This window comes from Podarcis pityusensis (genome assembly GCF_964106645.2).
Source record: "Podarcis pityusensis genome assembly, chromosome: 6".
Taxonomy (NCBI): domain Eukaryota; kingdom Metazoa; phylum Chordata; class Lepidosauria; order Squamata; family Lacertidae; genus Podarcis; species Podarcis pityusensis.
In genome coordinates, this window is record NC_138030.1 from 61,900,465 (window position 1) to 61,914,264 (window position 13,800).

Genomic DNA, 13,800 nt, shown 5'->3' on the forward strand with positions numbered 1-13,800 from the left:
CAGCAAATTTAAAAAGTGTTCTCTCTATTGCTAGTGATAACGATTTCCCACGGTAAAATATTTTATCGTCTTTTATCATTGCATAGTGCATGCCATCAATTGACACACACTGTTGTTTGGACAAAGCTTGCCTCCTTTTGAAAATCAGTCTGTGTTTATTGGTGGTTTTCTTTTTAACAGCTCTATATAGCTCTGCCTAAAAAGCTAACAATATGAAAGTATGACCCAATTACAATTCAGTATCATTGTTGCCCATCATAGCACCAGACCCAGTCAGTTTTGCTAACTACGCAAAAACAATAAAAGTTCAGACTTAAAGTGAAACGTTTGTTGTTGTTGTTGCCTTGTAGGTAATAACTAGCTTTAGCCAAGTACAAATACATTGTAATTTTTCAACCTTTTCATTGCAGTAGAAGAGATGTACCATATTGACCTGAATATAAGCCACACTTTCCCCACAAATGTCAACTGTGAAAAGTGCAGCTTATATCCACGACCTTATGGTATGCACCCAGGACAACTTATATTCAGGTATTTTTCTTTTCTTTTCCCCCCTCCAATTTTTCAGGTGCGGCTTATATTCGGGCCAATACAGTATGTGAATCTGGTGACCCTTAGGGTAAGGTTACCAGACATCCCCGTTTCCCAGGGACAGTCCCCAGATTTACAAATCAGTCCCCATACAAAATCCATTGAAGTTGAAAAGTGTCCCCGGATTCATTGAAAAAAATCTGGTAACCTTACCTTAGGGGAGAGTTTCAATTTGTTCTCTTGCCTGCAAGATACTTTATTCATGACTGCATCTTTTCTCTGCCCAGATTGTTTGCTGAAGTGCAAATTGGGAGTATTGTTTGTGTGTCTGACAATAGTAATGTGGGCCTCAGTTCTTCCCTAATTTTCATAGTTTTTTTCAATGTTTGTGCTTTAATCCTAAAGTTGGGAGCGTGGAGACTACTGTGCAGATGAACCCTGGCTTCATGTCTATTAATTTAAAGCAGTTCCATAGTGCAGTGAATTGAGTACGGTTCCTGATTCAATCTCTTGGCATCTCCAGTTATGAAGGTGTTCAGGTAGCAGAACTGAGAAGGACCTTTGTGGAGGCCCCTGTAGAGCTAGTGTCAACCAGAGCAGATGGAGCTGGCCCAAAGGTACCAAAAGGTTTACTTGGCTTTGATAATCAGAGCTGGATTGAATGTTCGCATTTCTACTGCAAAAAATATCCCTCTGGTACCTGAAATATCTCCTGAAATCCCAGATTGCTTAGCTCTGTTTGCCCTTGTTCTGCTATTTCTTCCCAAATCAGCAGGAGTTTTTTCTCATGGCTTTTTGCATGCAGACAACATTATCCCAGAAACCGGAACACATAATCAGCTTGGTAGCATCATGGTGATTACATATATGTGATATATGTGATTACGTGATGCACATATGATATATGTGATTACATGATGCTACCACAAAACCAGTTCCGATTGAGGGCAATGCTTCCTGCCCTCATTCTGAATGGACAAAATATTTTCACCCCTGTTTCCACTTCCTCATAATTCACTGAAAGGTGAGGTGCTTTTCACAGCTGGCAAGTGTTCACAGATGAAGCGTTCTCCCTGTGCTCTCCCTTAGTAAATAAATGTTATGGTGTATTGGGGAGCAAAACCTGTGTTTATGCACTTAATGATCAGGGCTGGTGCCTGGCTGGCCTGGCAGCCAGGAAGCTGGTGAGTGAGTGGTGCAAAGGTTTCAGCAAGATAAATCTGCTGGCAAGGCTCAGCACAGAGCAATTACTCCAGCAGACAGGTTTCTTAAATGTTGGGAGCAAATCCTGACTCAGCAATTGGGCAAGGCCAGCAGGGCTCCTTTTGAATGCCCAGATCCCCTGATCCAGCTGGGCCATCAAGTTGCAGAATACCTTCCAGCTGCTATTCAGAGTGGTGCTGCAAAGCAGCGAGGATCAGCCAGCAACTCTTTCTGTGGTGGTCCAGGGCTTAAGGTGCCAGGGCAATGCTGTTAGCTGTTTTGCTCTCAGCTGGCTGCTGACTTACAAAAATGAGGCTTAATAGTTTATGTTGCATATTAGTCGATAGTAGTCAATCTGCTTTGGAAGGTGGGGGAACCCCCAGAACAAATTTAGGAGGGAGCAGAGGGGGAGAATGTTCCACAGCACTATGAGATATCATTGAGCTCACGGAACATTCTCCTTAGCACTGCATTGAATACAATGCCTAGGAAGCATCAAATGATGTCGTGTAGAGTTTCAGAATTGGCTGCACAATACAGCTACTACCCAGATTTCTTTCTGCCCTGGAACTGTATGATCAAGATGGTGCTATATATTGGCATCCTGCTGTTCTCATCTAGCAGTGAAGATCACTTGTGTGGTTCCCCTTTGGAAGCCTAATACCAGACCAAAATAAACTGGTCCATTGCTTACTGTTAGCTTTAACAATGCCCATCCACTGCCTAAGAGATAATAAAAGCTTTCAAAGCCTTCGGGACATGTGTGTAGCTCTAGATCATTGTTCCTATGTTTTTTTATATTTTTATATTTGCATTTTGAAAACTGGCACCTGGAGTTTGCTAGTTTCATTGGAGATATTTGTATTCGAGGACGCTTGGTCCTTCCTTAAAAAAAAAGTCTATTCAGTAACATTAACTTAGTATTGGTAGATTTGCTTGTTTAGGTTTAGCTGGGAACAGCCTTATCAGGGGTATACTGCAGTTCTCCTGTTTCCCTCCCAATCTGTTTTTCTTTTAAAAAAAATAAATCCCCCAAAATGTAATTTAGCATAAGGAGCTGACATAGAGCTGGTGTTCTGACTTATTTGGTAAAATGTGTCTAACAGCTGTTTCTTCTCCAAGCTTAAATACCGCCTGAAAATTTCAAGTCTCACTCCATAAATTAAAAATCTGCACTTGAAAAGCTGTCTATTTGAATAATTAAGAAAGTGCAGTCTGGGAGAGTAAGTGAGCATAGTCTAGTAACTTGAACTTGCAGCTAGGAGCAAATTCCCCAAGGCTTATATTACTTGCTTGGCTGCTTCACTCACTTTGAGCTTTTGGATAAGTTACTGCATTTCTCTGCACACAGCTCCATATTTGTAAGATGAGAACAATCCTGCCTCATTTGTGCGTTTGTGAAGGTGCTTTGAATGGAGTCGTGGTGGGGAGTCCTGGTATCTGCACCGTATTAGTACTATTCTCTTCATACTACACAGGCTTATCTAATATTAAGACTTTTTTTTATTCTATATAGGAAAGAGCATTTAGTATTTTTGGATTGTTTGAAGCTGAGGCTCACAGTCATGAAATAAAACCAGTTACTTAGAGCAGGGAAGTTCGCCTTCGTAGAAAAAGCAAAGCTAAGAGGTTTAAGGAAGAGCAGCATAGGTCCTGTTCTGCGAATTTTGGGAAAAGATTTGTGTTCAGGGAAAGAACAAGCATGGTAACTATTAAAATGTGGCAGAGGAAGGAAAAGGAAGACAAGAGTCATACAGTGAAAATATATACAGTGGTAGCTCGGGTTACATACGCTTCAGGTTACGTACTCTTCAGGTTACACACTCCGCTAACCCAGAAATAGTGCTTCAGGTTAAGAACTTTGCTTCAGGATGAGAACAGAAATCGGGCTCCGTTGGCAACAGGAGGCTCCATTAGCTAAAGTGGTGCTTCAGGTTACGAACAGTTTCAGGTTAAGTACGGACCTCCGGAACAAATTAAGTACTTAACCCGAGGTACCACTGTATTGTTGTAAACACGCTCTTAAAGTGATATAATTAACTCAGTGGAAGAGAACAAGTTCAGTTTACAGTGAAGTCTCATTATATCATGGGTTAAAGTGAGACTTGCATGTGCTGGGAAGCATGGAAACAGTGTGAAGGAATGGGACCTGCTACAAAACGTTGCAGTATATCTTCACATCTTTCCCCCACCCACCCGAAGAACACCAGGAGAGAACTTCTGGTGCAGGGTTTCAGTCAGCAATGTTTCTTCTGTACCAGAGATGGGGAACTTGTGGCTTTCCAGAAGATATTGTTAGATTCCAGTTCCCATCACCAGCATGGTCAGTGGTCAGGAATGAGTCTGCTATAGGTCTGTAGTTCTACCTGGACTATAGATTTCATAGCTCTGTGGGGCTGAGGTATGCTTTGGGTAGCATAAAATGATAGGTGGCCACCACTGAAAGGAGCAGAGCTTGGCTCCCATTCAAAAGCTGAACTGCTACCCAGCTCTGGAAAGCTTTTGTGGGGACTGACCAAGGGACCCTTCCTTATGTAGGATCACCATTGACTTCTACATTTGTTTTTGGCTATTTGCCTTGAAATGTTTATTAAGTTCTAATGTTTCACTTATTTTACTATAGCACAGCTTCATGGTTAGTCCATATGTAGAAATCCTATTGTAGTGGTATATACAATGTAAGGCGCATTTACTGTATACAGTCCACCAAGGCTATTTCGTTCAGGAAAAATATATATCCTATTTTACCCTTTGGCCCAAAGGTTTCCTGGCTGGTAACAAAAATCCGAAGTTGCAAACACTTCCACAGCTATTCATCTCAACCAGTACCATAGGTCTGAGAAAATGCCTGGGATGCTTACTTTGCTGGTTTGTGGACACATTGCAGAATTGAGGGTGGCATGTAGCCTTGCCTAAATTTGCCTAAAGCGTTAGGAGTGAAACATGTCTGGTTTTGGGGGAGGTGTCCGAAAACATGTTGGTTAAAAAATGAAAATACAGTAGACCGTTGATAGTGGGCATTCTTACAATTATATACTCTGTAAAAAAGCATTCTCTTTTGATTTCAGTCACGTTAATGTTACTTTAAAGAAACAATTAACCTGTTATTTTAAAACATTCTTCTGATTATAATACCATTCATTCACCTTCTCTTTTTTAAAAATTAGTACTTGCTGACAATCTGAAGTCCAACCCAGGAATTAAATGGCAGTACTTTAGTTCAGAAGAAGGCATTTTTACTGTGTTTCCAGCTCACAAATTTCGATGTAAGGGCAATTACGAGCACCGCAGCAGGTACGGTTTTATTTATTTTTTATTTTTTAAAAAACAAAATCTGAACAGAAAATATATCGTTGGTGATTTTATTCGATATAATTTGTAGGCTGCCCTCCATTATGAATTGTTTTATCAGTAAGGATGGTAATATAATAATCTGACCATACCCTGTGAACTTTTAATACACTCAAACAGGCGTGATGAAAATATGGATTTTAAGTGGGTTTCAGCACATGGTGAAGTTGTAGCGTGATTACTGCCTCAGGTGCTCAAACTCTAGCTCAACAGACATTCAGTGGCCCAATGCTCAGCTGATTGCAGCTCTACAGTGGAACTGAAGATTTCAAATAGGGTGACACATGATGGTTGCTCGTGAAACAATCACATGGCTATTTCCCAGTGAGCTAAACAGTTTACTGGTATACTTAATCCCGATTGCCAACATGATAGTTCAGTCTTTTGAACAATTCCCCATTAACATCTTCACTTAAAAAAATAAAAAATAAAAATCTCAATCTAAAATATTAACAGAGCTTTCTCCAAGAAGTATTAAAATAAAGAAAGCTGAAAGAGCTTTCCAGAAAGGATGGTTATCTCCTTGCTACACACAACACTCACATACTTTGAAATTGCTATACAGTGGTGCCCTGCAAGACGAATGCCTCGCAAGACGGAAAACCCGCTAGACGAAAGGGTTTTCCGTTTTTCGATGCGCTTCGCAGGACGAATTTCCCTATGGGCTTGCTTCGCAAGACGAAAATGTCTTGCGAGTCTTGAGATTTTTTTTCGCTCCCCCCCCCTTTTTCTAAGCCGCTAAGCCACTAACAGCCTTTTAGCAGCTAAGCTGCTAAGCCTTTAATAGCCGCTAAACCGCTAATAGCGCTAATCCGCTGAGCCGCTAATAGGGTTGCTTCGCAAGACGAAAAAACCGCTAGACGAAGACACTCGCGGAACGGATTAATTTTGTCTTGCGAGGCACCACTGTATAGCAGAAGCTTAATAGGCTGCTGCCAAACCAGAAAGGTGTGGCAAGTGGAGTTCCATTATTCAATTAAGTTGAATGAGTGAAGAAGTATTCAATTGCAAATGCTGGAAGGGACTGAAGACAACTTCTAGATTAAGAAGTCTGTCAGCAGTCAAATGCCCTGATCCAGCAAAAGCTATCTACGTGCGGAAACAGGTTCCTTGTGTTCCATGTGCAAGGATGTAAGAGAAGTTTATTGGGAAGAAAAGTAACTAATATGAACATAAGATTGGAGCTGGATCAACCCAAGTGGCCCATCCAGACCCTGCTCTTTTCTTCCGGCTCAGTGTTCTTGCCATGGTTAAAAACTTCATTTGACATTACAGTGGTTTTAAAATTTGCCTCTTTTATTGCTTTATCACATGAATTCTGGGAATTGTAGTTCTACGAGAATACAAATTACCTCTTAGATAGGTTTGTCCCATTAATAGAAAGGTAATTTTCAGAGCTGCTTCAGAAGTATCAGTGATTAAACAAGGCATGTATTTGTGGCATTTTTATTCCACTCATTTGAATGGATGTTTGTCAGCGTTTCCTTTGCATGTAAGCTTTGCATGTCCACTATGTGTTTTAAAGATCCTATATGTTAATACTGTACCAGTGTATGGCTGTAGGTTGTTTTAATATTAAGAGCTGATGATGCCAACAAGTATAATCTTATAGACTATTTTCCTGAATTCCTTTTTCCTGTAATAAGAATTATCTGGGAGTCTTTGATATAGTAATATTTAGACACAAAGATCTTTTGTTTATGCCAGAGAGTCTTTGGTCTTGACAAATTGAGAGGTGGAACAGGGTGTGTATGTTCCTGTTTTGTCTTTTTAATTTCCTTTGTCGGGATTCCTTTGTCAAGATTTTCAAACCTCAGTGGAAAAAACAACAACCTTGTTTTAGTCAAACCCTTCTCAACATGCAAATACTCTGCTCCCTTAATAGACCTGACAAAGACTTCCTTTTAATAGTATGCAGAGATAAGAAAGTCTTGCAGATTATTGACCTTTATGAATGAATTACATTCTAGGGCATTAATAGGAAAGACTATCATGGCAAGAGACTTTGTCTGATGATCATAAACCCAAGCCTAATGCACTAATGCAATTTTACACAGTTTGCCTTTTTCCCTACATGCTAGCTATACTGTGCTGTAATAATTTCTCCAGCTGCTTAGCAGTCACTGCATCAGCTGATATAGATGTAAACCGGTTCAGACCTCATGCTTTCAGTGCAAAACAGGGATTCTTTGTTGAAACAAGTTCTGCATGATGTAAACATCATAATTGGTTGGACTATTACTAAATGATGGATTTAAAATTGGATACCCAAGGCTTACTCAGATAACCCAGTATAATTTTTCCTGTTGCATTCGAGAATTAGACTTGCACACACTGTTTGTGTACCATTCACACAGTTGCACAGCAGACTCTCTGGGGAAGCTAATTCACTTTTAATGCTTGAAATCTTTATCATGGTTTGTCCTCTCAAAAGTCTCATCAGGTAAGGTCACTGTTATTCCAGTGTTTATAAATATTTGGGGAGAATTTTGTCCAAGGCTGCCAAACAAGTCAGCCGCTAAACTGGGATTTGCTCAACCAAAAATAAGCAGATGAAAGAAGTAAATATAGCATCCGTATCAGCTCTCAAAACATGTTCAAATCATTGTTTAAGAGCTCTTTAATATGGTGCCTTTTGCAGTTCTTTGCACAGTGTGATGTAGTGGTTAGAATGTTGGGACTAGGACTTGGGAAACCAGGGTTCACTGCCTCTCAGCCTAACCTACCTCACAGGGTTGTTGCGCGGATTAAATGAGGAAAGGAACACCTCCTTGGGAGGGGGGAGGGGGGTGTAAATGCAATAAATATATAAATATTTACAATACCAAGGAGTGCCTTCCAATGAATTCTCCTTCAGTTTTGTTCAAAGCTTCTGTGCAGCTTCCTGACTTCTTTTTCAATTTCAGGCCTGTCTACGTTTCTACAGTTAGACCTCAGTCTAAACACATAGTTGTCATTGTGGACCATGGGGCTTCCGTTACAGAGACACAACTCCAAATTGCTAAGGATGCGTCCCAAGTTATTCTCAACTCAATAGATGAACATGATAAAGTGAGTTAACTCTTGCAAGACATGTTATGGTTTTGAATGTTCATTTTTGTTTGGGGGGGTGCCTCCAAGGCCCAGTGTGTCAGTACTGCACTTCCTCCAGTCATAGCTTTAGGCAGGCTTAGAGTGCCCCTAAAGCCTGGTGCTGGTGCACCCCCGTTTTCTAGCCTTGAAGAAATTCAGGATTTTTTTCCTCCGTGTGATTCTTGGCTTCAAATGTGCTCTGATCATCTGACGCCCAGCATTTTTGCAGGAGAAGAAGAGGATGAGCATGGGGCAACTATTGTACATATAATACTCTGCTTCTCAAGTGATCCGTGCAATGGAACAGGGATGTTTGCTGTGGTTTGCAAATTTGGGGACCTCAGCTGGCAATATATTGTGGAGGGATGGGGGGTGGGGAGAGATGAGTCTTCAGTAAAACTTCCTTCTGTGGCTACTTAAAATGTGGTAGTTCCCACACAGGTTATTCAGAAGACTCATAAACGTGATTTTGTTAGGACCCTAGCCCTTCCTGTTGTCTCATACTTGGCAATAACATCCCTTTCTCCTTCAAATCCTATGCTGGTGTAGCCCTAATGCCCGTTACTTGTAGTCTAGAAGCTCAGTAGGTTTACGTATGGGCAGAAACTGCAAGGTTTACCTATGAGCAGAAACTGTCATAATTCCTTCGCAAAACAAGGGCCAAAATCTCTCTCACACACAAGTCTAACCCTTTTCAGGTTTGACAGATTTATACCTCAAGTGTTCTTTTCTTAGACAATTGAATCTTAAACCCACATAGACTTTTCTGTTGGCTTATCGTGGGGTGTGCTATAATACGGCACATAAAGAATTCTAAACGGTAGGGTAATCCAACATATGTATTTCTCTCTCTTAAGATCTCTGTGTTAACCGTGGCAGACACAGTGAGAACCTGTTCCTTGGATCAGTGCTATAAGACATTTCTGTCTCCTGCCACCAGCGAGACAAAAAGGAAAATGTCCACCTTCGTTAGCAATATAAAGTCATCTGACAGCCCTACCCAGCATGCGGCAGGATTTCAAAAAGCGTTTCAGCTGATACGAAATACAAACAATAGCACAAAACTCCAAGCAAGTAAGTCTATTATTATGCAGTATTAATGGGGTCCCCCTCCTCACCCTCTTACCCTTGCATCTTTCTTTCTTGCATTTCCTTTTTTATTTTACTATCTCCTTTTAGCAGGGGTTATAGAGGGTTGTAACATTTTGAAGTACTAGTTTTTATTTTTATTTTACCTGAAATGACAGTGTTTGTTTTTAAATGAATGTGGTGCACAGCAGCCAAAAGAAGGTTTCGTTGCATCTTTGTCTTCACCTCTGCCAATTTTCCTTTCCTCACATGCCTTAGTAACTGCAAGGCCATGTTAGCTAGATGTTCCGCACAGAATCATCTCATGGGGCAAATAAGGTGATTCCTTTCTGAATCCAACTAATGTCTGAACTGCTATAAGTGAGTTTTCATCCACTGGTGCAGAATGACCCAGATAATGAAATATATGTAGTTCCAATTTGAAACTTAACAAATTTGGGCTTCACCAGTATCTAGTCCTGAGGCCTAGGGTGTTATGTGCTGTAGGTAAGATAAAGGTCGCACACTGTCTGCCACAAGTCAAGTAACAAACCTCAGACAAAGGGGTTTTTTCTGTATTCAAACAAAACAAAACACGCATTTCATTCCCAAGATAAATTTTAGTTTAGTAAAAACAAGGACTGAGAGTTTCATTTGTGCCAGCGCATACTCAGACTCTGTCTTGGTGTCTGTGCACAAAACCAGGCCTCACCCTTGAAATAAGTGAAGAATGTGGGAGATTTTGCAGTCAAATACATGAAAATGCTCCTAAGCAGATGCAGGGTTTGCTACCATGGAGCCACTGCAGAGCAGAAAGAAGAGCTTCAGATTGGAAGGTGCCCTTTCCAGGCAGTCTTGACCCCAGACAGTTTACTGAAGGAATCGAGCACCATTTGTGTGCAGCAGCTGCTGAAAAGCAAGCACCATGTACCGTTCCAGCTCCAACAGCATGTTCTGAGGGCAGTTGTACAACTACCAGTTTCATCTCTGCATGGGTTGCTTTTGAGCACGCCATCGCATCTAATCCGATAAAGTTGTTGTGACCTGCTTGAAGCCCAGAATTCGTTACATCCTGATGGCAGCGTGTCTCTCACAAACCTTCTATCAAACATTTGCTGTCTACACAGTCCTGTATATACGTAATAGTATACACGAGTAGACGATCCAGTTTGAAAAGACGAAAAGTAAGATGGCAGGAATTCAAAACCTCCATATTTATAGTTATAAGTGCTAAACAAGCGTATGTAGAGTACATAATACAGTGGTACCTCTGGATATGCATACCTCTGGTTACATATCCTTTGTGTTACCCAGAAGTATTTTCCCGGGTTTCGGCGCATGCGCAGAAGCACTCTACTGCATTGCATGCATGCACAGAACAGGCACCTCTGGTTGCAAATTCCTCGGGATCCGACCGGAGCTCCAGAATGGATCCCGTGTGCAACCGGAGGTACCACTGTAGTTACTGAAGCATCAAACTCCCTAACTGGTGGGGTATAAAGTATGAGCACAATACTTAGATCTATATAAAACTCCTTGCAATGCAGACAGATAAAGTCAGATTGGGCAGGTGGCACCCAATAATGAACTTTTATTTTGTTCTGTTTCAGTGTTCAGGGTTTCGACGCTGTTTTACAGTTTCAGCTTTATTTTCGTAGTTCGTTGTAATTTTTTCCTTGTCTCAAAAACACGGGCATGGTTTTTCTATCACTGTGGGAAACCCTTTTTTTCAAAAACGGCTTCGTGTATCACTTTTGTTCCTTTCTAAAATAGGCACTGGGAGCGTATGCTAGCCTTTAAAGCTGAGGTATTGTATATTGTGCACAAACAACAGAATGGAGGGGCCATACCACTCCATAATTTCAGAAATAGGACGTGCAAAGTACTTCCATTTCCTTGTAAACAATCCTCTTGCTTGTTTTCATTTCCAGCAGAAAAAAAATATTATTCTGGTGTGTTGTGAGGTTTCTAACTTCCTGCTCTCCCAGCAGGCTCTGCATGCATGTCAAATAAGCCACACAGTATTTTTATTTATTTTTTTAAATGGAGATTTGAAATGCACATTACTGAGGCATATCTGGTTTGAGAGATAAGAATGATACTGAAAAGATGGCTGTTTGCATACCTCTCAGCTAGTCTCCAAAAGAGCAGTGGCCACCTCTAATTAATTTACATTCTTACAGTTCTTTCATTCCAGAGGGTTTCACAACACTTTCATAAATGATAAATCCTTACAAAGCTGTTACGGCAATTCAGTAACCTAGGATAAAAACAGAAAACAAGTGCCAATAGTCAGATGGAATACAGTCTGTTGACAATGGAAAATATATGGCCAAGGGTTTAAAAACACTTGGGTACCTTGCAATGCAATTTGTTTAAGTATGCAATAGAAAAGTAAGATCCTAAAATTGTAAGGAAGAACAGTAGCTTGGGCTATAGAACTGCAAAATAAATTAGGTTACTGCTACGACCTCTTTAACAGTAGAAGAATGATGTTATGAACAAGTGAGTGGTGTCAATAATATTCCCCACACTCAATGTTTTCCAGGCACTGACTGGCCCACTGAATAATGCAATTCTGTAAACTACTGTCTGCCTGTTGATTTGGAAACAAACCTCAGTAATATTCTGCTACTGCTGGATGGCAAATTGCATTTTCTACTTCATCTGCCATTCTTCCAGTAGCCCAGAATGGTTGGGGATGTGGTTAGTTTGGAAGTGCTACATTAAGAGTGATGATACAGAAAACCAGCTTTCATTTCTTCTTTATATTTCCTACTTCCTTCATCCAAAGTGCCAAACTAGATGTGTGTTATGTTTGTTATGCCTATTTGCCTAGTAAACATAGATGGGAGTCTGCTTTTTTGGGGGGGAGGGGGTGTCAGAATGTGTACCTTACGTGGCTATGCTCAGATGCTTTCAGCCTCGTCCAGTTCCAATATTGAAAGGGGTGAAATAAGATCCTATAGGTTGGATCCGGTGTATTTACTCAGGTCCATTAATTTCATTTCGTCTACTCTGTATACAATCCTATATGTTGTTGCAAATTTAGGAATAAAATATTGTAGTCTCCTGGCCAACATGCACACATTGCCATCCCCTCCAAGATGTACACCACACACAACCAGTCTCCCAAATAGCACAAATCAATGTTATTGTGTTTGGATTAAAGGTTTCTTTTATGTTAGATTCTGGCTTGAAAGCTCTGTAGGATGCAGTAGAGCTCCTCCTGACCAATCTACCCGCTACCTATTATTGCAGTGGTGGTTTTTATATTTTCATTTACTGCAAAGAGTCTTGATGCTGGGAATCCAATGTTGCAGATACATAGCATAATGTAACATGTTTTCTAGTCTAACAAGCTCCCATCTTACATATCTCAGATACAGATATGGTCATAATTTACTTGTCGGCTGGAATAACGTCTAGGGATTCATCAGAAGATGGTAAAAAGACCACACTTCGTGTCATCAATGAAGAAAATGGTTTTCTTAACAACTCTGTAATGATCCTCACGTATGCTCTCATGAATGGTAAGAAGTTATCTTTTTAAAAAGAAAAGAAAAATTAAACTTCTAAGGTTCTTTAGGCTTTGATATGGTCAATGGTCAGAGATGATAGGACCAACAACCCATTGTGTGGGTAATGAGAGGGTTTTTCTACTATTTATAAAGATTTCCACATTTGTGCATATATGATGTTTCAGAATTGCTTAATAGGCCAGAGATTTACATCTTCTCATCTGACTGTAACATTTCTTTTGCAGAGGGAGTGACAGGTTTAAAAGAATTAGCATTTCTCCGAGATCTGGCAGAACAAAACTCGGCAAAATATGGAGTACCTGATCGAACTGCTTTACCTGTGATAAAAGGGAGCATGATGGTACTGAACCAGCTGAGCAATTTGGAAACCACAGTTGGCCGGTTTTATACAAATCTCCCAAACCACATGGTTGATGAAGCAGTGTTCAGTTTGCCCTTTTCAGATGAAATGGGAGATGGTGAGTGCTTCAGGGACCTGAAAATGAAGATGCTTTTAAAAAATAAAAAATGGAAAGGTTTACAATGACTTATGTATCTAACAAACTTTGTAGGTGGCATTTTTACATGTCTGCACCTTACAGAAGCTATGAAATTAGGAGAGTTCCTGGAGGTATTGTACTAAAAACCCTCCATCCACAGTACAAGAGGCTTATTTGGAAAACGAGGCCAGTGTAGCATGATGTCCAAAGATGGTGATGCAGTAGGCTATAAGTAGGTTTGCTTGTCCTAGTACACCATAGCAAAAGTTAATGGCTTACTGTGCTTTGCCCCAGTGTAAACAAGAGCAGCAAACTGCAATCCCTGGCCTAGCCTTACATCCAAACCGTGAGTACGGTTTGTTTTGCTCCAGACAAACCACAGTGTGAAACAAGTATTTATTCTTGGCTTACCAATCTTTTTACTTGAGTGAAACAAGCCACAATCTACAATCTGTACATAATGCTAAACTAGGGATTATGGTTTGTTGCTACGGAAAGAGTGAAGCAGAAATGAGACTCCACATTTATGGTAAATTATTAGCCGTTGCCCACAA

General features: G+C 40.5%; 1 protein-coding gene across 2 annotated transcripts in view; it reads left to right on the forward strand.

Moving 5' to 3' along the window:
• Positions 1 to 13,800, forward strand: part of CACHD1 (cache domain containing 1) — a 120,852-nt gene that overhangs the window by 71,197 nt on the left and 35,855 nt on the right. For both annotated transcript variants that reach the window (XM_081011733.1, XM_081011734.1), the window contains exons 5-9: positions 4,902 to 5,028; positions 7,992 to 8,136; positions 9,015 to 9,231; positions 12,609 to 12,758; positions 12,992 to 13,225. In XM_081011733.1, coding sequence (XP_080867859.1) covers positions 4,902 to 5,028; positions 7,992 to 8,136; positions 9,015 to 9,231; positions 12,609 to 12,758; positions 12,992 to 13,225 — 873 coding nt within the window. The remainder of the gene's footprint in view (positions 1 to 4,901; positions 5,029 to 7,991; positions 8,137 to 9,014; positions 9,232 to 12,608; positions 12,759 to 12,991; positions 13,226 to 13,800) is intronic.